The sequence below is a fragment of the Sander lucioperca genome, chromosome 11, assembly GCF_008315115.2.
Source record: "Sander lucioperca isolate FBNREF2018 chromosome 11, SLUC_FBN_1.2, whole genome shotgun sequence".
Lineage (NCBI taxonomy): Eukaryota > Metazoa > Chordata > Actinopteri > Perciformes > Percidae > Sander > Sander lucioperca.
The window spans coordinates 3,961,575-3,989,462 of NC_050183.1; the positions used below are offsets into that span (position 1 = coordinate 3,961,575).

Below are 27,888 nucleotides of genomic sequence, written 5' to 3' on the forward strand. Positions count from 1 at the left end.
GACCCTTTTTGTTTCTAGATTGCAATTAACACACATGCTAGTCTGGCTTACCAGATATACAGTGCTGGGATAAAGCCTGGCGTGCTGAATGTCAGGTATTCATTTCAACTTCCAATATCTCCACAAGCGTTTTTTCCCCCTATCCCAGAATGATAAGCGACGTAGCCAGGCCATTCTCCAGCGCTAACACAGCACTGTAGACATAGGTCTGGCTATCCAAAACTACACATTTGCTGACCCTGTATTCATTGCAGATAATATTTAACAATTTGCAGATAATATTTAACCATTTGTTAACAATATGAATTCCTTGTGAATTATCAACTCTAAAATACAGTTGCTTAAACTACAATGTGTAATGGATAGTGTTTTTTTTAGATTCTCCTCAAAACAAGTACCAACATTTATTGAAATCAATTAATATATGAGCAAATAAAAAGAGAAAGACTTGACATTGACACTGACAATGCATGATACATTAGGCCTCATTCATACTGACATTAGCCCCTATTTATTTGAATGATTCCAGCATTGACACAGCAGTGTGCCATGCAGAGGGCCCATGCAAAAACTTTCTCCACAACACAATGCAACATCATTCAGCAAGGCGCTGCATTGGCCAATCAAATATCAGCAAGAACACGTTCCAGGTAGATTACTTTTTAACGTGAACTGCGTATTTCTACTCTTAAGCCTTCAAATTAATAGATCTGTTACTAAGCTGAAGTTCCTAGATCATATTTAATTATTTTGTTATCTTTGTACCTGAAGAAACATGGCCCAACTATTGCAGCTCCTTGCATTGCAACACAGGGCTGTTTTCAACACACCAAAATGATGGATAAATGCCATATTTGTAGCAACTTTATATGGACAGGCCCTTCAGTAGCCCCTTGACCAGCAGGGGGCAAAGTATGTGACTACACCGGCAGTACACTGGTCAACAACGGCAACTGACATAATAGTCACAATCCTCCCTTCCAAAAAGCAGGACAAATATTTCCCTTAAACTATATTGTAGATGTCATAGACTCCTTTTCAGTTCCAGCATCAGTCCAGTGCTTAAATCAGTCATCTGGTATAGGGGAGTTACAGTTCCCATGGTAGATATAGACACGTCCAACACAGCGATAATACATTTGAAACACGTCTCCGTATCCGTGGTCCCTCCACCAGGTGCACAGCTGACGGTTCCACCCACAGGCCAGCGAATAAAACAGTTCAGGATGCTCCATGCCGATCATGGTGAAGAAGTCCTGGTCCCCCAGGTGGCCCCTGAAGCGATACTGGTCTGCTAGTTTGGCCACATTGCTAGGCTCCAACAGTTGGTTGTAGAGAGCTGAGTCCCTCATAGCACCTAGGTTCAATAACATCACACCGCTGTTAAAGCCTGGGCGGCCGTCAGGAGGAGGATCACCTACTCTGGTCTGAGGGTTCTCCTTACGATACTGCCAAAAGGTGTGTCTGCAAGAGAGACGGCAAGAGGTTTACATGACTATGAAACATTTTGCTCCATAAAAGCGTCAGTCGTGAGACAGGACTCAAGCTACAAATGCATCATCTCTTGAATAAACATAACTTATTGTGCGGTTAGCAATTAAGCTAGCTAGCTTGCTAACTGGCAGGTTAGCTCATCAGCCACATTAGCTTGCCAACAAGTCCTTACCAAGCTTCAAGCACCTTTTCTGCAAGGACACATGAAAATCTTTTTTGCTTTCCCCCTTTCTAGTGTCTCTGGACACTAAGGCTGATCTGATTGCCTTCAAAGTATTTTTTCCTCTCAGGCATACTGACAACAAACAAACCCAATTAAAAAGGTAGCACATGACACAAATAGACTCATTCAAGTGGTTAAGAACTATAGGATGACTGGAAGATGCAGGTGAACAGTCATGTATGTAAAATACAATCACTTTTTGTGTTGGTGATTAAAAAGAGTATTTTTCTTAATCTGATCTCATCCCTCTGCACAATTTGGAACTTGTACATCAATGGTGAAACTCATATGACTCACTCATATGTATGTTTGGGCTGTTACACATTTAGAAAAGTGAGGGTCAACTCTGTATCAGTCCACATTTGCTGAACAAACTGAAAGCACTGTGGCCAAAAACAGGAAGAGAGCTGGTCCAGCAGTGTCAGAGCATGTTGGAGTGCCAGAGGCCCGTGCCAACTCAGCACCCTGTTCTGCCAACATACCAACTCTAAAGTAGCTAAATGACACAGAGCTTCATTCAACAAGCATTTGTATGCACAAACATTACTTGGGTACACACAAGTAAAGACCTTTTGTGGGATTTATTAATATCTTATTTCCAAAGTAAACCTCCGCAAGAAAAGTTTTAGTCTAATGTAATAGATAGTGCTTGCTTTATATTATGTAATACATAGTGTAATAAAGGGTCACTATTTTTTGGCACACTTGACTAACACACGTGCCAGCAACAGTCCTGTTGTATTTGTAGGTTGCAGGAAAAAAATTTGATCTAGGTAAGATAAGCCCTGACATTTATCAATATATGGAAGGTGTCTGTGTAAAACATACAGGTTTCTAAAGTCGGACAAGATGTTCAAAGAGCACTGAGCTACAGGAGAGGAGCGACACTTGTCAGAAGTAGAGTTGTGAGAAGAAGGAAGTGATATTTTGGTAAGGGCCAGTTTATTGACCTAAGCTAGGATGTCCTTCTGCATCCAGAAAAAGAGAATTACCCACCCCCATTTAAAGTGTCTTTAAAGTGTTTGTTTGCCTATTCAACCCCTGATGTATGAGCATGTACGAGTTATTTATCTTATCTCTCAGGAGAAAACAGACAAAACCCATATGGGACACATAAGAAAAGCAGGAAAAAACACAGGGTCCTGTCTACAGCTGTCATTTTCTTACTACAGTACTTTCATGTTGCTGTGGTTTTAATACTTACATCAAGTCTATGGAGACCCCTAGTTTTTTTCTATTTTTTGTTGGGGTGAAAGGTTCGCTTGAAGAAAGTTCAAAATGCTCCTTCCCATACTGACTGCAGCAAGTGCAACGATGTTTTATTCTTCCCGAATACGAAGGATGAATGAGGTTATTCTTAGTACTGACCAAGCCTGAGGAAACCTACTGTTGATTAAATATTAGTGTGTTGGCTTAAAAGACATGGGGATAGAAGACAGACTGAGCTGTTGCAGGGCAGTCAATTTAGTAAAATAAATAAATAATACAAGATCACCCTTTAAGTCACATTAACAAAATCTGCTGAGCTCTGCCTGCTCTCTTGATGCAGATAAACACGTGGGAAAATTGTGTAGAATAATTATGATTCATATTGTAGATGATACCTCTCTCTTTCTCTGTGCAGCTTGATCAAATCTAGTGGGACCGGCAGATTCACTGAGTCATGCTTTGATATCATTACTGACCTATATTCAGCAGCTGTAGCTTGTCCACACAATTTTATACCATCTGTTGGTTTGGTAGCTGGGGACTTGTGGCCTTTGTGGAGCATCATTTATTATTTTTAAGACAAACACTGGGTCTACGTGCCCTGAGACACATTCAGGGTGAGTAAGGGAACATTTACACAGACTTTTCCATTCTGCTGGTTTGACATAAGAAACTGGAACAACTATATATATATATATATATATATATATATATATATATATATATATATATATATATATATAGGTTTTTGTGGTTAGAAATTAAGAGATGAGACAATTGTTTGTTAATATTATAAATTTCTACTTACATTGAATTTTTACTAACAAGGCTTATAATAAACCAGATGGTTGACATAATTTCTTCAATTTCAATCTTCAGTTTTCTTCCATTTTGACCCAGCAGGGAATCAGATAAACTTGCATTTTCTTTAAATTATACTTTTAATGATATCAATGAACTACTTTAGCAGCATAAAATATGAAAAAAAAAAATTTCAATCAAGTTCTTACATAAATAACATCATGAACTATTTACAGAAGAACTGCAGGCTTGATGCACAAAGACGTGTTTATAATTACTATCTTACTACATCCCTCGGTTATATCAAATACCTCTGGGTTGTTTTTGTCTTTGTTTCGAGGAACAAAAAACCTGGAAAGAGTTTGGCCTCACATAATACTTACATAATAACTTGTGTGCTCATATATAACACATGGGATAACTTCAATATATACAGCATATGCATCATTTTAAAAAAACTGTTTAAACTGCACATCAGTCATGTTTTTTCTGATGTAGTCTCTTTTGCTTCAGCCTTTGAGAAGTTGTGAGATTTGAAGGACAAGCACAAAATGCAGCTATCTTCTCTCTCACAATGACCTGTTTTTTGTTTCTGTTCCTTTGTACCAGTGCACTCAAACCAGACTCAGTCAAACTAGACAATCTGCAAGTTCACAGCTCCATCGTCTCCTGCCTCCAATTTTCACAGTCAACCTGTCAAGTGAAGTTTCTCTCTCATTTGCAAGAGAATGAAAAGCATTAGCAGGTGACGGGACTTTCTGTGCTGCTACCCCATCCAAATGCGTTCGCCACGTTGTTCAAGACAAGAAACAGCCTGCTCTCTGAAACCTGCGTAAAAACACTCACTGACACAGGGGAGTCTGGTAGTTGGGTACACAAATCAAATGTCTGGTCCTTTTCATCATGGAGTAATTTGGCAACATATAGAAGGCCAAAAAAGAAAATTCCAGCATTGATGGGAGAGGGGAGACTTCAAACAAGAAGGCATACAGTGCTGTTGCATGTTTTAAAATCAAGGTTTACAGAACAATAAGAGGCACACAATTTATTGAATACCTTATAATTCAAGGTTTATTCTAGCCTTTAACACCTCCTGTCCATTGAGGATTATGATGGTACAATCTTTCCAAGAACATTAACTCTACTACAGAACAAAGACAGACGAGTGTGTCAGAGTGAGAGTGCTACATAGCTCAAAGTCATCTGACTGTAAAACAAGATACGTAGCCATTGCAAAATTAAATATGTCAAAGTCAAGATTTTATTTGATTCGATTTTAGAGCGAAATTTGGGGACATATGGGATGTATCATACAAAGGACACTCAATACATGAAGCTTAAAGAGAGTAATTTGCTCCTGGCTAATGTCTCTCATTGTATGTTGTATTTTTGTGGCTTTGATTGTGACACTGTGTGTGTGGGTCTTGTCTCTAGGGTTTTTAAAAGATTACAAATGCAGCTGCAGGGAAAAGACATGGGGTATTTTTTCTCATAATGAACTTTTCAGTGGCAGGATGTGCTCTGAATGCGGCTGGTGGGAGGATGCATTCTCCTGCATAATGCTCTGTCCATTAGCACCAAAACAGAGTGGGAGGTGAGAGTCCTCTATGCTCGACACAGGACACAATGCATCGCTAATACCAAGTTTGAAAATAAAAATATTACAAAGTCCATTGACCACTGGCTAATGGCTAACAAGCCAGCTCACTGGGCTAACACGCTGGTAGCAGATGCGTTTCTCAAATGTTCACTCTGGCTGGATTTCCTTCTAAAGTAAACACTTAATATATTGACAGTGTATTGGGGTGCAGTGCAGCAGCACAGATGGATTTCTCTCTTTTCTCTAGTGAATTTCCAGCAGATTCTCGTATTGCCCTGAATAAAAGACAACCCTGATAATAAATTGAAACATGAACTACTTCCATTGAAGCATAAAGCAAATCCCACATTTGTCAAGCTTGTCTCTCATTCACATATTCTCTCCTGTCAGGCTCTTGGAAGCAGTCAAAATCTTTGGCTGTTAGGTCTTTTTGAGCTTCCCATCATGAAATTCTGTTACACCTATAAATTTCACCTGCTTGACAGACGATTCGGTTTGTAGTTCGCGTTTGTGGTAGATATATTGAGAGATGCTTTCGACTAATTTTTACTCGTTAGGAAGTTATTTGTTAATGTTGCGTACCCCCCACTCAATACTACACATTTTATTTTGCAATGTAATGCTTGGATTTGTATCCAGAAGTTGCACCTGACATAACCAGCCCCCCCAGTTTGAGAAAAAAATAGACCACCACTGACTAGGTGGATGGCAATATCCTTGAGATCCCCCAACACTTTTAATTTCCTTTAAAAAAAAAAAAAAAAAGAAGAGAGATGAAAAATCCATTGCTGGTCCTGGAATATGCTTCAAAACTCTGAACTTGAAAACTCAAATATGTCCTTCATGACACTGCACACGTCCATACACCCATACTGGCCTATGAATATTTTTTTCAACATCCCTTAAATTTGAACCGGTGAGGCTGTGCATGCTAAGAGGCACGATCCACTGCTATGTTGTTGTGTGTTTTTAAAAGAGTGTGTCTGGGCGCACAGGAACAATATTAGCAGGATCTTCCCAGGGTTAGAAACCCATTGAGCCAGTATAGTGGCCGGGCAGAGATACAGATCTGTTTGGAGATGCTGGTGCCAACTGGAGTCTGGCAGGAAAACTACAACTCCACTACTAAAACAGCTTACACAGAAACCTTACATCACCAACATTTACAGTAGGCAGACTAAGCTTTACTGTCTCACATGCATACACAAATACTTCCCACTGACGACATACTTATTTTCCAACTTTTTACACAATGGCACCCATGTTGTCCAACAAATTAGGAAAAAAAGACACTATATGACAGTGTATATATTAGTAGGGGTGTCCTGATAATGTTTTTTGGCCCCAATATGAATCCTTTAATGTTGGGTATCTGCTGATCCGATACTTATATTTACCTAAATGTTGATTAAATATGTTTCTGACATATTGAAATAATAGCTGTAAACTACTAAATTTGGCACACCTCACAAACTTCTTGATCCAAATCCTGAAGCTCCTGATGAAAAAACTAAAGATTTTAGATTGTAATTATTGATATAATAAGTAAAAGTTTAACTGGAAGAATGCTGAAACTGATGTGATCTGCTAGAGAGTCCCTGTGTAGGAGTTTTTGGAACTTAAAATACACTAAGTCCACAGTCTCAGTTGTACAGTGATGTTACAGAGTGAAAGGTTCTGCCCACACAAACAATCTTTGGTACGAATAACAGCTGCAGAGAGAACAAAAAGGAGACAACAGAGAAGCTCAATTTTGTCCCGTTATTAAGTTATGATATGTTCTGCTGCCAGTGGCATTTGTCATTTTAACTGGTGAACAGTCAATCCCCGCCTAAAATGAGAAGTTTCTACCTTAATGGTTCCTACACTGCTACTCTTAGCTCGTAGTTTAGCAAATGTGTGTATTTTGCCAATTCAGGTGACAGAACTCAGAGTTGCACCGGTGTGCAAAAATATATTCACAGTCATAATTTTTACTCATATATGCAGTGAAATGCTGCCCGTCTGTCATTGGGGAGAGCAGCACTACAACAGCAGTAGCAGAGAACAGTAATGAAAGGTAATGGGATTATGAACGGTTTATTTTAGCCGATACCACAATATGCCCAGATGCTGATCCTCAGGATCTGCTCAGGACATCTCTATATATTACATGCATAACATTTGAGGACAAAAATGATAATTTCTTAATGCATTATTAAAAGCAGATTAAAAGAAAAGAATCCCTTTTGGCTAGAGCCAAGAGATCTCTACTCATAACCAAGTCATAAGATGTGAATGTGAACTTAGGAAAGAGTGATGTGTGCACTTATAACCCTCAATATCACATGCAATTGGCTGAAATGAAAATATAATGCCTTGAGAATTTCATTAATATGGTGGCGGTTGTTTAAAAAGTTACACACACATTTACATCTTAATATGCATTTTAACTAAAATCAAATGTTGTGATTCGTTGTTTCATTCACACAGTCTTTAAAACCCCGGAGGAAACCACCTGGCTGTACGTTTATCCCAGTAAGCAGCTGTTACATGAAACCTCCCACCTGACCTAGCCTCATTTACAGTAGTCTCTCTCACACACACACACACACACACACGTCCTGTTTTGATGGTGTGGCTGGATGGAAAACAGTGAAGTAGTCTAAACGAAGCAGGCATGTTTATATTACTGTCTTGGAGAAGGATGGAAAAATCAGCTGAGGAACAAAGAGCTTGAAAGTCAAGAGTCCCTTGTGCGCGCACACACACACACACACACACACACACACACACAAGTAATAAGTATGAAATTTGGATTTGGATGAATAACTGGTGTAATTATTGGTTATTAGTGGTTTGTGTGCATCTTCAAAAGTCAATATGAGAAAAAAAAACTGGTTTATAGGAGGTGTAAAGCGGGAGGAATTGGATGGAAAGATCTTTACCCATTCCCAAAACTTCTTACTTAACAACTTACAAGACTGATATGAAAATACTTAAGTGTGCCAACACAAGCACAAGTTTATCTCAACTGTAGGAACTAAAATGACAACTTTTTTTCCCATTCAACAAATAGGCCAAACTTCTCAATGGATGAAACCTTCTGCATCAGTGGTTAAAGTTGTTTTGACACAAGAAAAAAAACACTCAAAGTAATGACAAAGACTAAGAATCCAACTAAGTGTTCAATGCTAACGTTCAATACTTGTTGTGACTCTTCCACAAACATCCTTCCAGTGTACACATTGCTAAGGTATAAGCTGTGTTTATGGAGGATAAAAACAATGGTCTCAGAGGGCGGCCTGGTGTGCAGGGCTCAGGGTGAGAGGAGAGAGAAGTCTTGAGCTCTGCAGTGCCACCACGAGGCGCCGTAACATAAAGTCAAAGTGGGTTCAATGAGTTTACTTGATAAAAGTTGAAGTTCCCAATGAACCTGACATGTAGGACAAATAATACAGCCAGTTAGATTAGGATATATGGATCCTATCAGTGTGTTTGTCCGTTCTGGGGATGAGCAGATAGTTTATTTACTCCAGACAGATCTAACAAAGACACTTCTAAATTTCAGGATGAGAACAAAACATGTCCCGACAAGAGGCGACTTTCTGCTTACATTCTGCCAAATCCTCAATTATGTATCCGACACAAATATTATTTATGAAAACATTGCATCTTGCAACTGTGACTTAATGTCTGCCACCATGGATCACTATCTTCCAGCACATACTCTAGATGCCAGGTAAAAGGATGGTTCTAAGGGGTTTGTGGCTGGTTGATTTTGTACAATGGAAACAATTATCTTATAATTAATGGGGGGGCAACACCTAAATGGTTTTTTTAAGATGACAGCAGAGTTTTAAGTTTTATTCAAAGCCCAGACAGTTGCATCGTGCATGCAGCACATTAGCACCACTTCAGCATACTCTGTCAATGTTCAAAGGGCTTCCACTCAGTTACATTTACTGTCACACATTCAGTAAATTCAGCCTGGAAATGATAAAGCACACTCAGGTGGGACAGAGCTGAAGCATGATACTATCCAGATTTAGGAATGTGGTTTTGTGTGTAATGAATCAACCTCCTGACTTTGTATTTGAGGTTGATCTGATAATTTACATCCCTATTCTTTTCCCAATTTTGAGTTTAAAATTTACCATTATTCAATCACATTTTTAATGTTTCAGGTTGCATTTCATTAATGAAAATATTTGACTGACAATCATGACATGGATCATTAGAAAGCCCACTAATTGTCTCAGTTAAATGTTGCATTACAACTTTTAGATTTGTGCCTGTAGTTGGGGAATGACAGACTGCTGAGGTTCTTGTGAATCAGAGTAGGCATGAGAGACTTCTGATGTTCTTTCTCACTTAGAAACTGTGAGAGAAAATAACTGTTAATGTGCAACTAAAATCCATCTGGGGTCAACAAGAGTGGGTGAGATTAGTATGGTGGCTTTTAAACCATTAGTGGGAAAGAGATACAAGTAATGTGGCTTCTCTCACTAATGCCATGCATAATATAGCATATCAGCATTGCAAAATAAATCTTTGATGACCTTTAAGCAAAATAAGGCACGGACCAGCTCATAGGGAAAATACACTGAGTGACCAAAACAAACAGACAACACTGTAATCAGTGTATGTTTCAGTCTGGCTGCTGTGGGCTTGACCATCTTGTAAATTTATGAATTAAATCAAGAAATATCTGTCCAAAGATATTACGAATCTGACCAAGCTTTTAATTTTTAGTACGTAACTGTTTTCCATAGAAATAGAATGAGAGTAGAACTGACAATCGTCTTCAAATCAATAGATGAGATAGCATAGATGGTCAGAGCCGTACCGTTATGCGTACTGTTGGCATTACAAAGATGTGTGACCGTTAACGTCCGCATAAACCGACTTGCAGCAAGTTACAGCCTCACTGGGGTTGAGGTTCTGCGACAAACAAGCAGTGGAGTAGTATGAAGCATAGAGAGGTGTCTTTTGTGCACTATGTCCATTGCCTTGATGCTATAGAGGAATTTAGGATTGCTAGATTCCATAATTTCTATTGGTAAATCATCAAATTCAATCTATTAAAAGATAGTGAGTGTGACACACTTTACGGCCCGACTGAAGTGTGTACTCACCATTAGAACTAACAATCGTCATTTTCTCTTGAACTAGTCAAATGACCCCGGCAAACAGTTCAATGTTCGTTTTGCTCTCATTCCATTTCCATGGTTGTGCCACACTTCCTACCTGTAGACTGGCTGCATCTCTCTTGCGATGCCTATTACCGCCTCTGGAGGAAAATGGTCAAATTCTTGGAAAAGGTCCCTGATGTTGGTCCTGTATTTCAGGTCCAGGTCAAGCTGCACTATGCGCATCAGACCTGAAAGAAGACCATAACACATTGATAAGGCAACATCAAATTGTAAAAAAAACAGAGATTAGACAAGATTATTCTAAACGCTTAAACTGATTACCGTTTGACAAAGAACAAGCAACCTCTGTCTGCTCCATGAGAGTGAATGATGAATTATAATTTATTTTTAACCAAGTTTAATAAATGACAAAAATGAGTTCTCCATTTTTTTTAAATCATCCCAGGAAATGTACTTCTGAGTTAACTGTGCATGTAGGTTGGATTTCTCTGATCACTAGAACATAATCAAGTGACTAACTAATCACTTTTAAAAGTCCTTCCAGGAATACACAGTGAGAGGAAATAGGAGCAGAGAGTTAAGCCCAAGCTTAACACAATTAAATTGTTGCTCTGCTGTGGTGTTTTGGACCTTTTCTTTCTGTAATGTGACAGTTGACCTAAACAAAGGAAATTGCATGAAAATGTCTATAATTTGTGGGGGAAAATGTATAGAAAGTTGAGCTTGACTATAAAAAAGTGCACGTTTGCCAGTTGTGAGCGAACACACAGTGAAAGAACACAGCTGTGTGCAGATGAAATGGTAACAGCAGTATCCAGGATATTCAGAACCTCACTGTTCATTGTTTCAGCTTCCTATGTTTTGCTGGTAGGCATGGTGATGAAAGGATTGGGAAATACTCAGGAATAGTGTGCCAGGGGCACAACATGATTATTGTACTGATGAAAACACTTGTCAGCTCTAGACGAACTGTCAAAGATGACGGCCTCTAGTTTGAGGGCAGTAAACATTTTTTGGGTGAAGGTTGGTTTGACAACAACTGCAGTATCGGTACAACTGGTGCTGAAGAACATAAAAGATGAGAGTTAGGCCTAAAAATAATAAGCTGCATGGGTTGTCTCCATCATGGACCTTAGGAGTATAATTCAACATGATTTCAGATCTGTTCAAAGCCTTGTTGAGATCCAGGAGCCAGCAAGTGTATTATGTGTGAGATAATTATAATTACGGCTGCACAAATTGTGTACTATATTTACAGAGGGAAAATGTGTTGCATCATCCATCCAGTATGCAAACAAGAAATATTTATTAGAAGGAAAATAAAGAGACTAAACTTCAAAAATAAAACATAATTACCTACTAGTTCAGTTTATGTGTAAACAAGGCAGGGCCAATTGAATTTCACCTTCATCTTCATTCAGCATGTGAGCTGTACATTTGCTTCACTAATCTTGAAGCTAAGGTCCCATCTTAATGCTGTACGGTTTATCTACAACAGTTTCGTGATGTACATCAATGGTACTTTAAAGTAATTAGAAAACAACTAGAAAACAACACACTAATTATCTGTGCTAGTCTTATTCTATTGGGGTAAAAATGGTGTCCTGGGCAGGACTGTATTCAAAAGGGGCCAACAAGGAAAAACAATGGCAACCTTGGCCTCAACAAAGCCAATGAAATGCAACACAATAAAGGGTATACATGTAACTATAGGGGGAAGATGGACTACAACTTTGCGCTACAAAGATATTTGAGTGCCAGTATCTGTTGAAACAAGTGATGGAAAAAGAAGACTCAGCAGTGTGGCAGCGACCGGTTTTCTGTGCTCTCCAAACAAGGAAGTTGCCATCACAATGCTTTCATGTACTGTGGCAACAGAGAGGGGCTCGTACCAGTAATCTCCGAGTGGTCAACGCTGTTTGTTTGTACTAATGGGGCTTAACTAGTGGGAGAATAACAGGAAGAGAATCTGAAGTTGTTCCAACAGTGTGATGTGGTGGGTTTGACGTTAGATCGATGACTCAACACAAAGTCTTGTGGGGTTTAAAGTAGGGCAGTGTTTGATCACGGGATATTATGGTTTCAATAAAAAGCTGATTACAATTTATTACAAGACACTAAAGTCGCTTGTTGCACTTTATCACGTCATAAATCTAGTGTTTTCCCCACTGCCTTAAAGCCATCCCTCTTACCAGTATGAATGGGCAGCATGTCTCCCATAGTGCCCAATTATCTTGTGTATAAAAGTTTTTATCATAAGAACAGTATCTACTCATTTACTAAAGCAACCATGTCTGCACTGTGATTGTTTTTTTACACCCCAACTAAAGCTGCCTGTGTCTGAGATTAAGCACATCTTGAATATTGAGGTTTTAGTTTCATTTTGGTTTCCTTTGAGGTAAAAAGTTAAAAGTCCTCTTTTGGTTATATATATTTTTATTTATTTGAACAGAACCCTTTTTCCTTTGTAGTTTGCCTCTTTGTGTTTGTAATAATCTATGTTCCTTATAAATAAAATTACATTATTTAACTAATTATCCATTTTAAATAATCGTTTCGTTTTGAGGTGATGAAAGAAGCTGGTTATAATGCCACCTCCGTTATAAATTGTCTGCCTTCATAACAAGTGGGACATCTGACATGCAAAAAAATGGCTCGTACGCTTATCGTTACAGTAATAAAAGTTGTACTAATGCTCACAGTGATAAAACACATTGTTTAAAAACAGCATATGTCCATTACAAAACCCTTTCATGATAAGCAGAAAAATAATAATCTTGAAAACTGTGTGAGAGATTCTTCAGTAGCTGTCAATTAGTGTATGCGCATTTCAGGCTTGACAGCTTTCCTTGTTTATAGAAAGCTGGGTATGAGCCTGAGGAGATGAGAGAAAGAGAAAGAGAAAGAGAGAGAGAGAGAGAAAGAAAAGGTGACAGAAGGTGCATTTCTCTTATTTGCATCTCATTCTCTTCATTTCCTCTCAGCAGGAATTAAAGGTGAAGAAGAAGCAACAGGTTTTTATGGTGAAATGAAACTTCCTACACGGACGATTGTCTTTCTGCAGTGCTGCCGGTCACTTTTGATTGGTGCACAGCTGTCCTGTACTGTATGATTGTCAATTCTAGGTCTTGTAAGAATAAAGAACATAGACAAACAAAATGGATAAGAAGAAATAAAGGGGGTTAAATTCAATCTTGGCCAGGTGTGTGGGTTTTGTAAATGTATTGCTGGGATAATGTTGTTAGGGTGGCTAAGAGCTCGCCTGAGGCTCTGGTCAGATCAGAGTAAACCTCAACTCAGCCACAGCAACAAAACAACAGAGACACTGTTATCCTACATCACATTTTTTTCAGGAAGAAAGTGGGTCATCCTCATTAAGCCCTAATATCAGTCTTGATGTGAGCACTTATGGCCTGTTTGTAAGGGTCATTGTTGTCTGTTTTCATCAACATTAGCTGGAAAACACCCTGCCTTTCTCAAAGGAAGGGATTGCTTGAAATTAATTCTCACCCTCATTATGTATGCAAAAATTGATACGTTTCTTCTGCAATAAAAAACTGTCCACGGCTGTTTGCAGTGAACAGGGTCCTCTAGTTACAAGCACTGGTTAGAAAATGCTCTAGGAATGTAAAGAGAAAACACAAGCTTTAAATCGTGAATTTATCATCATGTTTGCTATTATGTTATTAATATTGTATTTTTTAATCAGTTGAATCCTTTTTAATATTAAGTCGATTATTCAGTTATGGATATTTAAAAAATAAAAATAAACATAATAGATATTTTAAATAATATTAGGAAAAACTAGTTTTGCTGGACTGCAAAGTTTAGACTTATATAACTGAACGTTACTCTTTTTCAGTATGATGCCGTTGCTTTAACCCATTAGCTAAAAATTATGAAAATATGCAGGCTAGTCCTCTTGACTATTAAAAGTAAAACCATTTGCCGTCAGTTCATTAATTACGAAACCATAAACAGATCTGCTGCAGTTACGTTAGCGACAGTATAGTCTATATCCTTTGCGTTCTACTTCCGGGATTGCTCCGGTGCTGCAGGAAATTCCACCGGATGCACGTATTTTGTGTTTCCTTCCGCTTTCTTTGTGTTGGAATTTTAAATTCGGTAGATTTATGAGGACTATTGTTGATGCTCCTCAGATCTCTGCATGGTAAATTGAGACAGCTAGCTAGACTATCTGTCCAATCTGAGTTTTCTCTCGCACGACTATTTTGCAGCTGCTCTGTGCGGAGTTTAGCACCGCCCATGACAATTCTGATTGGTTTAAAGAAATGCCATTAAACCAGAGCACGTTTTCCTCCCATCCCCAAATGCTGTGTGAAGTAGCCAGATTCTCCTTCAGCACGCTTTGGAGGAGGGTCTCTGTCAAACCGATGAAAATGATAGAATTCATATTTATTACAGCTTTTTTTGTCTTGTTTTTGGAAACTTTGAATCAAAGTAGAGAGTTTCTGTCTGATGTGTTATTAGGTGTCATTGCGGATTCTAAGGATTTAAACTGTTGCACATGTGCTTTTCAACATGTGTCAGTCAATCAGTAGGGACAATGACTCTCTCGACTAGTGAGAGGAAGTCAGAATATATAAATTTAGCTCCAGCGCTATCCACTCCACCATTGCACTAATGTTCAACCCTGGCATGTTATGTTATATCCATGGGGAATAGTTATCAGCTCTGGAGACACGGGGTGGGAGGTCAGATTATAGCAGGGGTATCTACTAAAACTTGACTTTAGGGTTTAAAAAAGTGTGTTTGTTTGTGTTTTGCTGCTTAATCTTGGAATTTCACCAGGAGGTGAAACAGATGGCTGCCAAGGGGCAAATGAAGATAGAAACTCAAAACTATTGCTATCAATTAGCATTTCTGACATCCATCTGCTGTGTAATTTTAAGCCTGTGTGACAACCAATAGTTTAGCTACTACCTCGCTTCCAGGTATCTTTTTTTTTTTTTTACTTTAGCAAAGGAATTCACACATCAGCAGTGCCACTTCTACCTGAGGTGGAAAATAGAGATTGTAGAAGAGACTCAAGTCCCAACATGTTGAGACCTCTAGAGGGGATGGAACATGGAACACTTCCCTACGTGTTTCTTAGGAACCTTATCGTTTCCATTGTGCAATTTTATTTTTCATCCTGTAAGGCTAGATGGTGTGGAAATAGAGTCCTCTTTTTAAAGCCATTTGTCTACTTACTGCTTTTAACAGTCACATATACAGTATATAACATATTTATATTTAAATGTCTTCCTTTTCCTTTATCCTATTAAAAATACAGTTTAGTACAAAATAGATTGTTTTAATGACAAAAATGTCAATAGGTCTGGTAAAAATAAAATACAGACCTCCCAAACATTGTATTTCCTATTACTATTCAGACTGTGTAGCTGGCTTAACACTGAACCCCAAATGCTGACATTTATACTTCTTCCTTCTCTTTTGACAACCGAATTAAACTCGCTGAAATCACGTCTCCCACTTCGCAAGTTAAAGGATGTTAAAAGTCCAGCCCTCCCACTTGCAGCTGCTATTTGTATTTATGGATATCACATTTGTTTCACTGCCTTTAATCACAAATTATCTTCTGTCTGCTTTGAGGCTCGCTGAATGACGAGTTTCAGGAAATTAGTACACCCCCACTCTTTCAATGTTAAGACAACTACATCTGCCCTTTAGAGATAAAAAGGATTCTTTAAATAGAAATGTGTGACCACTTGGACACAAAGCAGACGGATGGCACATGTGGTTAATCAATAAGCATTTCAAGTACACGTGAGACACTGTTAGCGGCAGCAGCCGCCCGCCTCCACACAGCACGGAGTCCAGCTCTCAAATCCAGGAGATGCAACTCCGGGGACTGGCTGCTATACTGTATATACTTGGCCAGTTTGTCAGTCAGGGGGATATCACGTGAACGGCTTTTCACTGTGTCTATCGTTGTTGTGTTCAGACTAATAGATGTTAATTGTCATTGAGGCTTTTGTGAATTAATATTGAGGCACTTGTTAACTACCTGGAGACTGGGCCAGATTCAGTTTTGCTTATTGATTATCACACACACACACAATATTTTAGTCTAGAAACACTAGGAGCAGGGGCGGCTGTTTTTGGTTTTCATTGTAAAGTAGTATGGTTTTAGTTTAATTTTGGTTTCCTTTGAGGTAAAGCTCTATTTTTAATATTTAAATTATGTTTATTTTTATTTTTTTAACAACATCCACAGGCCCTTTTTCATTTGTAGTTTACCTCTTTGTTTTTGTTTGTTATAATCTATGTTCCTTGTAAATAAAATAACTTTATTTTACTAATTTCACCTGGTTTTATGTTGCTTCCCCTAGCGCGAGCTGGGTCGTAACAGACAGCATCAGACACATACTTCCAGCTCATACAAGGGACTGCTCGGAGGAAAAAAACACACACAAAACACCCGATGCCACATGAGCAATATATTTAAACAAATTACTTTTCAGAGTCGACAGCTGAATGAAAACCACACACTCTAATGCCCTTTCTGTCATTTAACAGCAAATGACTGGTGATAACCATATGACCTTAGCAATAAACGAGCATTTCTTTCATCTTTCATTTTGTATTTATTTTTTGTTATTTAAGATAAAATACTATTTCAGTTGCATATTTGATAAGAGGACACATCTGCTGTTTGGCAGTTTATCTAAATAAAGAAATATTTTTCAATCATTTCATTCTGTTGTCGTGAACCTAAAATCATGAATCATATTGAATCGTGAGTCGAGTGTATCATTACTGAGTATTGTAAATAGCATACTTAGATGTGCTAAAAAAAATCCTTAAAGAAAACCTGAGTTTGACCACAGCCTTCAAATGTGGACAAGCAGCATCGTTCTATGGTGGAAAGCTAATAAATGAAGAAATTCAGCTTCCAGATCACGCAGATAACTGTGATTCCCAGTACTGCAGTGTTTATGAAACAGTTTAATGCATGGAACTGCTGAACTCTTTGCTTCAGAGTGAAAACACATCACTACATCCACTGTTCATGATTTGTCAACCCCTATTTAAATCACAACTTTATTTAAACTTCAAAGAAAAAAAATGTGATGATCTAAAGTGTTCACATCGTACCCGCTGTGCACCCTGAGTTAAAGTTTAAAAACCTAAAATAGGATGGTGCTCTGCTGTCTGTAAGATGGAGACTTCAGTTTCATATGTGTGCCTCTGGGGACTACTGATTTAAAAGCCCATTGTTTTGGGTCAATTAAAGCGACTTTGAGTCCTTGAAAAACGCTATACAAATTCAATTTATTATTATTATTATTATTATTATTAGTGGACTGATGCCCCACGCAGCACATCCACTAAAGTGAACCACAACAGAGGAGATCGCCATCGGTCAGCCCCAACACAGGGGGCATTAATGTGGGCAGCAATGATAGAACACATCCTTTCTTCCTCACTCCCCAGGGTCTCTGCAGAATCCCACGTGTCTGTTAGATACCTGCCCATACTGCCTTTTCCACCAGTGCGTCCAAGTAAATTTAAATTAAAATATGGTCTGCCAGAGAATAAAAGCAGAATACTCATTGTAAAGCTATATACAGTAACAAAGTATTTAAGTAAAAAATATGCTTTTCTTAGATGCAATGCGTAGGCCTTTGTTCAGCCAACAGGTAAATGAAGTATTTGAATAACTGAAACACTGCAGATTTTCCTTATTTGCTCAAATGAAATGAAAACAATTCTTGTTCTCAAATTTGAAGGGTAGCTCCAAAAGCAAATTTGAAAATAAAGTATTGTTATCGAAATAAAGTCTTGAAAAAATACATAATTGTTCAGATAACGCAAGACATTGTCCAGTACAACAGTCTGCATCCTAGCACATGATATATGACAATTGTAATGGTTTTAGAGTGAAGGCCTCTGCGAGGGAGGGTGGATGGGGTGGAGATACACGGGGAGGGGTTAGACGGGCGGATAGGGGGCTGTGATAGTGTGGGGAATCGTGGTCAGCCTGGTGGTGTTCTTGCCATCGTTTTTGTATTGTTGTTACTTGTCTTGTTTTGCTTTGCCTTGTTTTAATGTTGTACCACCTAAAGTTTACTGTTTATTTGATTTTTTGAATTAGTTATAAAAAAGATTCTCAGAATGTACAAGTGAATTGTATGTTAAATCGTATGCTTTAATAAAAAGACGTTTGAGAAAATAAAGTATTGCAATCTGCTGTCACATTTATGTTGAATGACATGGAATGGATTAATACACAGAAAAATACTTAACATCAATCAAATCTAAGTTTTGAATGATTCAGTTAAAGGTTTGTTTACATCAATAGTGTCCGTACATATTTTGAATTATTATCAGTTGAAAAACACCCAAAATGCTTAACATGTACTTGTCAACTATGGGACATTGTTTCTAGAAGGAAATCCCAGAGACACATATCTCAAAACCTCTGCAAATAAACTAAAACTATCTACATCTACAGAGAAAATATGCGTCAGTGATTAAAATTACAGCAAGTCATCAACACCTATTAGGGGTATTTGGACTCTACAGAGTTGATTTAATCAGATAATCATGGATCAGCCAGAGCTCTAAATCTAAAGTTAAATCTGTGGTTATTTAACTGACGAAGAAATGTGACAAGATGTGCTCTTCTTACTTTCAGGCATGATGTGATGCATGGCAACAGAGAGGAAGAAGATGGCGTCGCTGTAGTAAGCCCCAGAGCCAGCGCTGAAGTGCTTCTGCATGGCCTCCACAATAGGGAACAGCTTCTGTGTGAGAGCCACCACGTCATGGAACAACACCTGCAGATCAACACAGTGGAATCATGTTAGTACAACAAATACCAACAGCAATAGAGCTGTGAAATATTAGGAACCACTAAAGATTTGTATGAGCCTATTGGTAGGTACTAGGGCTGCCACCTCTTAGTCGATTAGTCGACTAATCGGTCGTTTTGGTCTTAGTCGACTAAGATTTCTTTAGTTGATGAGTCATTTTTTATGCTTATTCATGCTTAATTACTCATTTCCAAGAAACTTATGAGCACATTTCTGGTAAGCACAAGATTTAAAGTGGTACTTTTGCAGGATTAATTGTGGAGAAACTCAGTTTTACAGATGGTTCATTAACTACATTTATATTGTGCTTTTCTAGTCTTAATCACCTCTCAAAGAGCACAGCTCTGTCGATTACATCAACTAATCGATTAATCGACAATATCATATAAGTGTTAGTCGACTAAGAATTTCTTTAGTCAAGGACAGCCCTAGTAGGTACAGTACATATAAATCTCTGATTTGACCATAAACATGGAAAGTGCACTACAGATAACTACTTGTCTCGTGCAACCTCTCAAAGAAAGCTTTGACTGTCCACAATTAGTGGGACAACCATGTTGTCTGAAGAAAGAGAAAAATAGATATAAGGGTAAACAACAAATGTTTTTTGTAACACACTAGCCTTAAGTTATTATGATATATCATATGATGGTCAGACACTCTTATTGATCTACAACCCAAATTCCATTAAACGCTGTCTTCTTGTGTCCGAGTTTCCTGCCTCTCTGTGCTCCTCCTCGGAGCTTTAAATCACATGGCAGCTGTGAGGCAGCAGTCTCTGCTCTGATCATGTACAGTAGATATATCTACAGATTACTGAAAGAGGATTTTTTTTTATATATATTAAGTACTGATTATCATTAAAGCTTTCCTGCAGGAGGAACAATCAAATGTGTTGGTTTAGGACAAACTATTTCTGAGAAAAATCTGGCCTTTTCTAGTTAAGCCTGACATCAGTAGGTGCGCATGTTAAAGGCTTCAGATAAAACCTGGACAATATGGCTGTCGTATTATAAATCAGGCTCATGTGCCTCGATGGGAAAACACCATTTAATGATCCCTTGCAGATTAAGGTAGTCGTTTGTGGAAATCAGTGCTGTCCTGGACTTCTGTTGGTAATGATGTAATGGCACATAAATCACTGCCGTGGGTAGAATTAGTGATATTGCTATAAATAATTCTCATTAACTGGGACTGCAATAGACACATTTTTTATTGTATGCGTTTATTAGATTTCCATAACTCGTCCAAAAAGACTTACGGTGGTAATACAAGCTGCATTACAGTGTTAATATCAGAATCTATGTTTGCTGTTTCATTTGAAAGTATGCATTTGGAAAACACTACAAGAAATAATACTACAGGGGGGGGCATCTCATTTCCACTTTTTGCTGCTCTGGTTTCCATGTTTCTCTATGCAGAATAAAACTTTCAACTACAGAGCTAATGCTCAGTGTTTGCATTATGACATCTCACTGTCAATCACAACCAATTAAAAAGCCAAACCACAGGAAGACAAATAAGTAAAATTAAGTGAAAAATAATTATGGATTTCGCTGCAATGAATATCGCCTTGGTGAAACAGGATTAACAACAACTATGGATAGAGGAAATTAGTTAAGGACAGACAAACCTAATTCCCCCTTTTATAGCATGTATATTTCTGAAAGATTCTTGTATATTTTATAAATTGTTTTGTATGGCTTTCCATTCCATTGATTCCACAATTCATAAAGAAAAGTCATGTATGGCTGTAAATCGGGAAGAGAGGACCGTGAGTTTGCAGCGTGTTTAGCGATTGTTGCTGTAATTCTAAGCCAATAAAGTGTGTTCAGTCGGGTGGAGAGGACGGCAAGGTGGTGTTATTTTTAGCGGTTCTCACCGTAATTCAAAGCCTAAAACGTGTGCCTGTCAGTTGGGTACAGAGCTCTGCGTGAGCACAGGCTTTTATGACTGTCAATATAGCCAGCATCTAATGTTAGCTACTCCGCTGTGCTGTGGAGTAATGTCTGGCTATGTAAACAAGCGTCTAGCAACATTGTTGTGGATGCTGCGGTCTCAGCCTGGCAACCAACGTGAACTTCGAGTCTGGGGAGGAGGGGGCGGGGGAGACGACTCTCTCCAGCATTTTAATTTGTACTGCAGTAACTATTTTAAACACTAGCTGTCAGTATTACATATTGCACCTTTAAATATGGCCATTGCTTGTGCAGCATTTCCTTCAATAAAGGGATCAAAACCAAAAGAGTTAACCGACTAACCAGCCTTGAAATCAGAGGTGCTTGAACACATAATTGAAGCTCTGCTGTTTTGAAGTAACAGCAAAGTTTAAGAGCCTAAGTACTAGTTACTATTTTATACTTAGGAGCTGTGGCTTGTGAGGGAAAAGTTAAGTCTCTAGGAGTTGAACACAAATTAATTCTCAACCTGTCAGAAACATTTGTTGATTGTTTTAAACACAGAAAGGGATTTGACATTTGGCAAAAGGTTGCAATCAAGTTAGAAAATTGACTTACAGACTACTGCTGCTTACCATTTAAATGAGCAAGAGATCACATTGTTTTTTCAGTAGGCACTCCCCACCCCATCCTAGATTTTAAAAGGATCACAGATTATTGGACACACTGACAAGCGCAAAGTAGCCCAACATAATTATTTATCCAGTGATAAAATAAATACTGTTCTGTTCTCTAAACTTCTGATACTTTTGGCATAGTTATAGTGTATTTGGCCAAATATTATTATTAGCTCACAAACAAAACTAGCTGCACAAAGTTGACTTAAGAGGCTGGACACAATTGGCAGTCATTGGCAAATCGTGCTGGTTTTCAGTCGTCCGAGACATCAGTTCTGAGCAAAATTTCCTTTTTTGACTGTTGTGGCCAGGCTTGCTTCCCATGACTTCTACTGAACAACGGATAATAGGGGGGGAAATTGGGATGTTTAAGCCTGTATATACACTTAAATACAGAAATAGTACCAGTAAAAGCTGAATACATACATAGCGAACAATAGTATCCTTTCATTTACACTCATTTTCCTATCAATAACGCCGTGGATTGCCTTTGTGTGGGCACAAAAATCATGCACACAACTTTTAATGTAATCAATAGCACAGGAACAAGATAAAAGTTTACAAAGTACAGTCAGACCACAGCGTGCCTGTTAGCAGGACATTGATTTCAGAGGATCTCCATCAAGAGGGGAAGATATTTACACTTTGCCCCTTATTAAAAGGTGTGGTTCTGGATCCACATACAGGGTCCCAAGGCCCCCAAAGTCTGACTAAACAGGAGCGTAGCACACTACTCCAGTATGCTGTGTGAATGATGGTCAGAAGTAATGAGCACACCCTCTGGGCAGTGTGACTCTGTGTGCTGTTTGTTGCAAATGTCAAGTGTGTCATTGAATTTAGAACTGTTGAGAAGAGACGGAGGCTAAAAATCTTGCAAAACAGCTGTCTTACCCTCATGCTCCTTTTAGATAAATAATTAAAAGGATAAGCAGAAAAGGATATCAACGTGCTCATTTACACTGCTTCTGTCTGCCCCCGGGGAATCCCCGGCCCATCTGTAACTTTGGCAGGACTTCAGTGTGTGCCTGTTTGTGTGCACTTCAATAGAGACACAGTGGCTGCACTTCTGTCACTGGTGGCAGAACATCATTTCATGATTCATTACCTCAAACTATGAGGTCTAAAAGCACTGGTCTGGAATGATACCGTGACTATGATAAAGCCACTGTGAGTACAGCCTGCTGGTACAATTTATGGGGCATGTAACTTTGATTTACAAAAGCACAACATTTTGTAAGAGAGTTATAAAAACTTGTTTCCCTGGGCCACTATGTACTAACTAGAGCCTGACTGATACATCAGCATTGATATTTTTGGCCAGTTTGAGCTAACCACAGATATATTGGCATCAGCGTGAAATCGCAAATATCAGCTGATAAGTAAAATATGCTGCAGTACAGACAGCCAAGTCAAAGCTAATGTATTTTTAATTAGGATTTGGGGGGAATTTAGTGCCTTTATTTGAGAGTGGACAGTCAATGGGTGGCAGGAAGCCAGGGAAGAGAGGTGGGAAACGACATGTGCCAATAGTCCCCGGCCCGAGTTGAACCAGGGACATCGTTTGAGGTGAATACCCGCTCAATACATATCTTGGTCACAATTTAAGGGATCCTTATCAGAATGATGGCCCAACATTTAGCCCCACTGGTCAATATTTGGGAGTTTTAAAAATCTGTTAACAAAAAATCTTGATTCTAAAATTCTTTTCTTAAAGAATTATGACTAAGCTACCTACTGAGTGTGACATTTTACAGTTGAAACACCATTACATCAACAACAACATGCATCAACATGTCAGTGCTCTCCAGTGGAAAAACTACATAATGGAGAAACTGTTTCTACATTACCTCAAGCCAAGTTTGGCATTACTGTGTAGCAAGTTCTTAATATTTACCGGTTGACATATATACACCAATAATATATCTGCATTTTGTGAATATCGGACGATATATCTGCCTCTGCGTAACAGCTTGGGCTGTATTTTTGAGAAAGAGACATTGTCTAGTCTAACACAACACATCCATTTTATATTATAGTGTAGCTTGTATTTTTTACATTACACACTTAAGCTGTGCTCCTAGAAGACTTTGAGCTCAGTCTGAGTACAGAGAGTGAAATGAGCAGGAAGCAATCTGACCCATAAGCACAAAACTGCCAAGCTGAGCAAACCTTGAACCAACCCAAGCAGGCATGGGATCGGTCTAAGCTAATACAGAGCTGTAATAACACCAGATGTTGTAGATGATGGGACATTCCGGAGAGAAAAGGCCTAGCTGGTGAGGATGATTTGGAAAGGGATAAGTAATTTGTAAACAGGTTTATGATCTTGTGCTCTGTGAAGAATACAAAAGAAGAGAAACTGGCCAGGATGTTGCATGCAACAGAAAGAGCAACGTAGAGGGGACATAATCCTCTGTTTTGGCAGAGAGGACACAGTAGGGGAGGGATTTCCCAATACAAGTGATGGATTTGTTTGGCAGGCCAACACTGCCCCCATGTGTTTCAACTTTAAACAGCACCTACGGCCAATGTGTTTGTTAGGCAAGGCCTGGGTTAAGGGTTAGTTTCCAAGTTATGTAACTTTATAAAATCTACAAACTGTAAAGCATACCCAATTCATTCAGTGATCACAAGCTCTTTTTTAATTCTTTACACAACTATTTCTATCACTTTTGACAAATACAACCCTATGAATACCTTCCAGAAGAGACTGTCCAAAAGCATGTGTCATTATCCATATTTGTACAACTACTGGGTCTCATCCCTGTCTGTGATGCCAGGCTTTTCACCTTGTCTTCGAGTGTGACTGAGAGAACAGTTTGTACAAACTAGTTTGTTTCAAGTCTTTACTTCCAAGTTTGTTAACCATATTCACATTTGTTTGCTATACATTAAGTAACGCTAATTATATTGTTTTTAAATCTGCCATTATTTATATCTAACCCATTTGGAACTGTCGCCATCGCTCAAAAATAAAATGGTACCCAATGTGACCAGATGTATAATTTATATAAGCATTTTACCCAACGTTGCCAAAATATTTTTTATTTCCTCCTGTTAGAAATCTGTTGGGAAATCAAGTTGAATATACTGTACAATCTGTCAAAATGTTTTTTAGTTGCAAAAATTACTCTCCTAGTCAAAAGTTAACTTGTAAATGTTTTTTTGCATCTGACTCTGAAGTGTTGAATGTTGAATTGATAAAACTAAATATATTTGCATTTTAGAAGAAACTCTGGTACTGGTTCATCAGAGTTGTGCAGTTAAAATACAAGACGTGTCTCTTTCGGCACTGTTTTACTACAAAGATCTTAATATCAATACTTTGCTTAAGACCCGTGGTGATCTATATTTTGAGTATGCAGCACCGAGACTTGGAATGCTGTTTCTGTGGACTCTGTTAAAAAACAGTTAAAGACCAGTCTGCACTTTATTTTTTATGTATTTTTGTTTTAATATGTATCATCTTGTAGGTTTTATGTAAAACACTTTGTGATTTGTATCTGTGAAAAGCACTCTATAAATACATTTTACTTACTTAATAATAGGTTAACTAATACTAACTTTCCTTTTTGCCTAAGTTTTATCTGACTAACCCACAATCACATCAGCATAAAACTAAACTCAAGTGATTTCAATGCACATTAAAGGCAACTTTACTAGAAATAGAACTCATTAGTCAAACATCATGAGGATTTTCTTCTTCTTATATTGAAATCAATCAATACCAGAGCCATGGTACAGTGCAAACACATTTTTAGATTGCCTACCTCATACTTAAACGTTGCATCAAGTAGAAACTCCTGCAGCATCCTCTCTCCCAGTTCTTTGCTGGCCTGGTCACTCACAAAATGAAGGACCAACACCTCTCCTTCCATGAATTGTCCGTGCTGAACCATAGATAACATGGCCACCCTGAACTTGTCCTGAAGGCTCCGGCTCTTGTCCACCTTGGTGAACATCATGAGTGCGTGGTAGCGTTGGTCACCGGCGCTATCACTGTCCCCTTTCCTAGATCTTAATCCCTTGCTCTCTCCTCCTTCATCTCGCTCTTCCTCTCCTTGCTCCTCAGATCCAACTGGGTGTGAGAGCCTGGTGTCCACAGTTAGGTCAGCATCGTTTCTGTTGGCGTTGTGGCTGGCCTGGGTGTGCTTGATCCTCTTTGTGGTGCTGGAGAAGTTCTGCCTCTCTGAGCCAAAGTAGTAAAAAGCTACAACAGCAAGTGCAGCGGCCAGGAGAAGCACAAACTGATAGGACCTGAAAGTACTGATCCTACCCATGATTCTGGCTACCAGTCTTAGGATGCCCATACCTCCCTCTTGAGGTCATGAGAATGGGGGTGCACAAGGGAATACATTCAGCATTTTGTGTCCCTCCGGTTCATTATTATTTTTGGTAAGTTGCTGACATTTTCCTGTAAGAGAAAGAAAACACTCATTTTAGTCCTGATGCACAGAGATGGCAGTAATAAAGGGTTTGACTTTTGTGCACTAACTTCCGGCATGTTACCTTCACATTTAGTCAAGACCCACTTAGAAATACTTACAGGTGTTTATAAGGTCAATGGATTTTTAGCAAAGTAAGATTTAGTGTTTAAAACATTCTTGTACTTTTTGTTAAACTGAAATGGAAACTCTTTTAATGCTCCATAACAAATGGTTTTGGTTTGACATCCACAGCTGGATCACAATCCAAAAGTTACTATCCTGTAACGTTACTATCCAATTCAGTATAAACCAACACATCTCACGTAATCTATCTCAAGTAATTTATCTTTTCTTACATGCATTCCTACTATTGTACTATTCCAATAACGTTACCTTTTTTGAAGCGTTTTTGAAGGTCTCCTCGACTAGGTAAAAGGGGTAAATGGGGTGCCTTTACAGAAAAATGACAGAAGTGTCTCATGTCGTTGATCTCTGCAGTTCCATTTTGACAGCTTGTTCGACCTGTTACAGGATCCTCACGTTTATGAAGCAATGTTACATTTGCTAACGTTACACTGAAATATTACGACACCGTTAACGTTCACGGAATGCCAGATAATCCAAATACCTGCAGCAAACTGTTGACATGCCAAGTGGTAGCGAGAATGCTAGCTAGTTATTAGCAAGCGACGTCTTTGCGCCTGATACAGTTGCCCTCCGACGCTGTTTGTTTAACCCAAGCATAAAGCCAAGCACTGTTTGATTGTTTAAAATTGCTGATGTATCGTTGCATACATTGGTCGTTCTTAAAGTATTACGGAGTTTGCATGGCTTTGTGATTTCGATAAGTAAAACGACTATTTGGAGAAATCACTAACGTTAGCTAGCAGCCTAGCAACAAAATGCTATGACACAACTTTAACCACACCCACTTTGGCTTCAGCTTTTTCCGAGCCGTGCTGCCATTACGTACAGTTGGAAAACTGAGACTCACTGTAAATGAATTTGATTTTAATGTAGATGTCTTTATTTCTCCATTGTATTGACCACATTTTCCGTGATTGTTCATTTAAGATTCTACAGTATAAATCACGCTTTTAAATATATATATATAGTATTTAAAATTATCAAAAACCTAATTTAGTTTTTTTTTTAATAGCTCAACCAAAGTAGCCTACTAGTGGAGTTGCAAAGATGCGATAGTTTCTACACCAGCAACGATACTATATAATGTTTACATTATAGCTATAAACATAATAACATAAACCAGGTGTCTTCAACGTTTTTTAGGCTAAGGACCCCTTAGCTGAAAGAGAGACGAAGCAGGAAGCCCCTACTGCATAAATTGTATGAAAATTGAGTTGCATATTAAACTGGGCCGGATGGATGAAAATGGATGGATTGATATTTATATATTATTTATACATCATGTTTTATGTTTTAATGTGGAAGGCGCAGTGAATCCTTAAGCTTAACTGTATCTGTGGGTGGCTACCATAGTGGCTCCCTTACCTATAGTAAATGTGTAAATTAAATGGGGAATAGGCCGATTTATCTTTACTAATAATATGTTGGATTCAT

General features: G+C 38.4%; 1 protein-coding gene across 1 annotated transcript; it reads right to left on the minus strand.

Moving 5' to 3' along the window:
• Positions 1-378: 378 nt before the first annotated feature.
• Positions 379-27,253, minus strand: xxylt1 (xyloside xylosyltransferase 1). The gene is made up of 5 exons (XM_031307318.2): positions 26,701-27,253; positions 25,651-26,294; positions 19,122-19,269; positions 10,557-10,689; positions 379-1,464 (listed from the first exon to the last, which is right to left on the minus strand). Exons 2-5 carry the CDS (start codon positions 26,188-26,190, stop codon positions 1,068-1,070), a joined length of 1,218 nt encoding a protein of 405 aa, XP_031163178.1. The 5' UTR covers positions 26,191-26,294; positions 26,701-27,253; the 3' UTR covers positions 379-1,067.
• Positions 27,254-27,888: the final 635 nt, after the last annotated feature.

Coding starts and splice junctions, on each gene's coding strand:
- xxylt1 (XM_031307318.2), bottom strand. CDS start 26,190: ATGGGCATCCTAAGACTGGTAGCCAGAATCATGGGTAGGATCAGTACT. Junction 10,690..19,121: donor GCATCACATCATGCCTGAAA/GTAAGAAGAGCA, acceptor GTCTTCTTTCAG/GTCTGATGCGCATAGTGCAG. Junction 1,465..10,556: donor GAGATGCAGCCAGTCTACAG/GTAGGAAGTGTG, acceptor TCTCTCTTGCAG/ACACACCTTTTGGCAGTATC.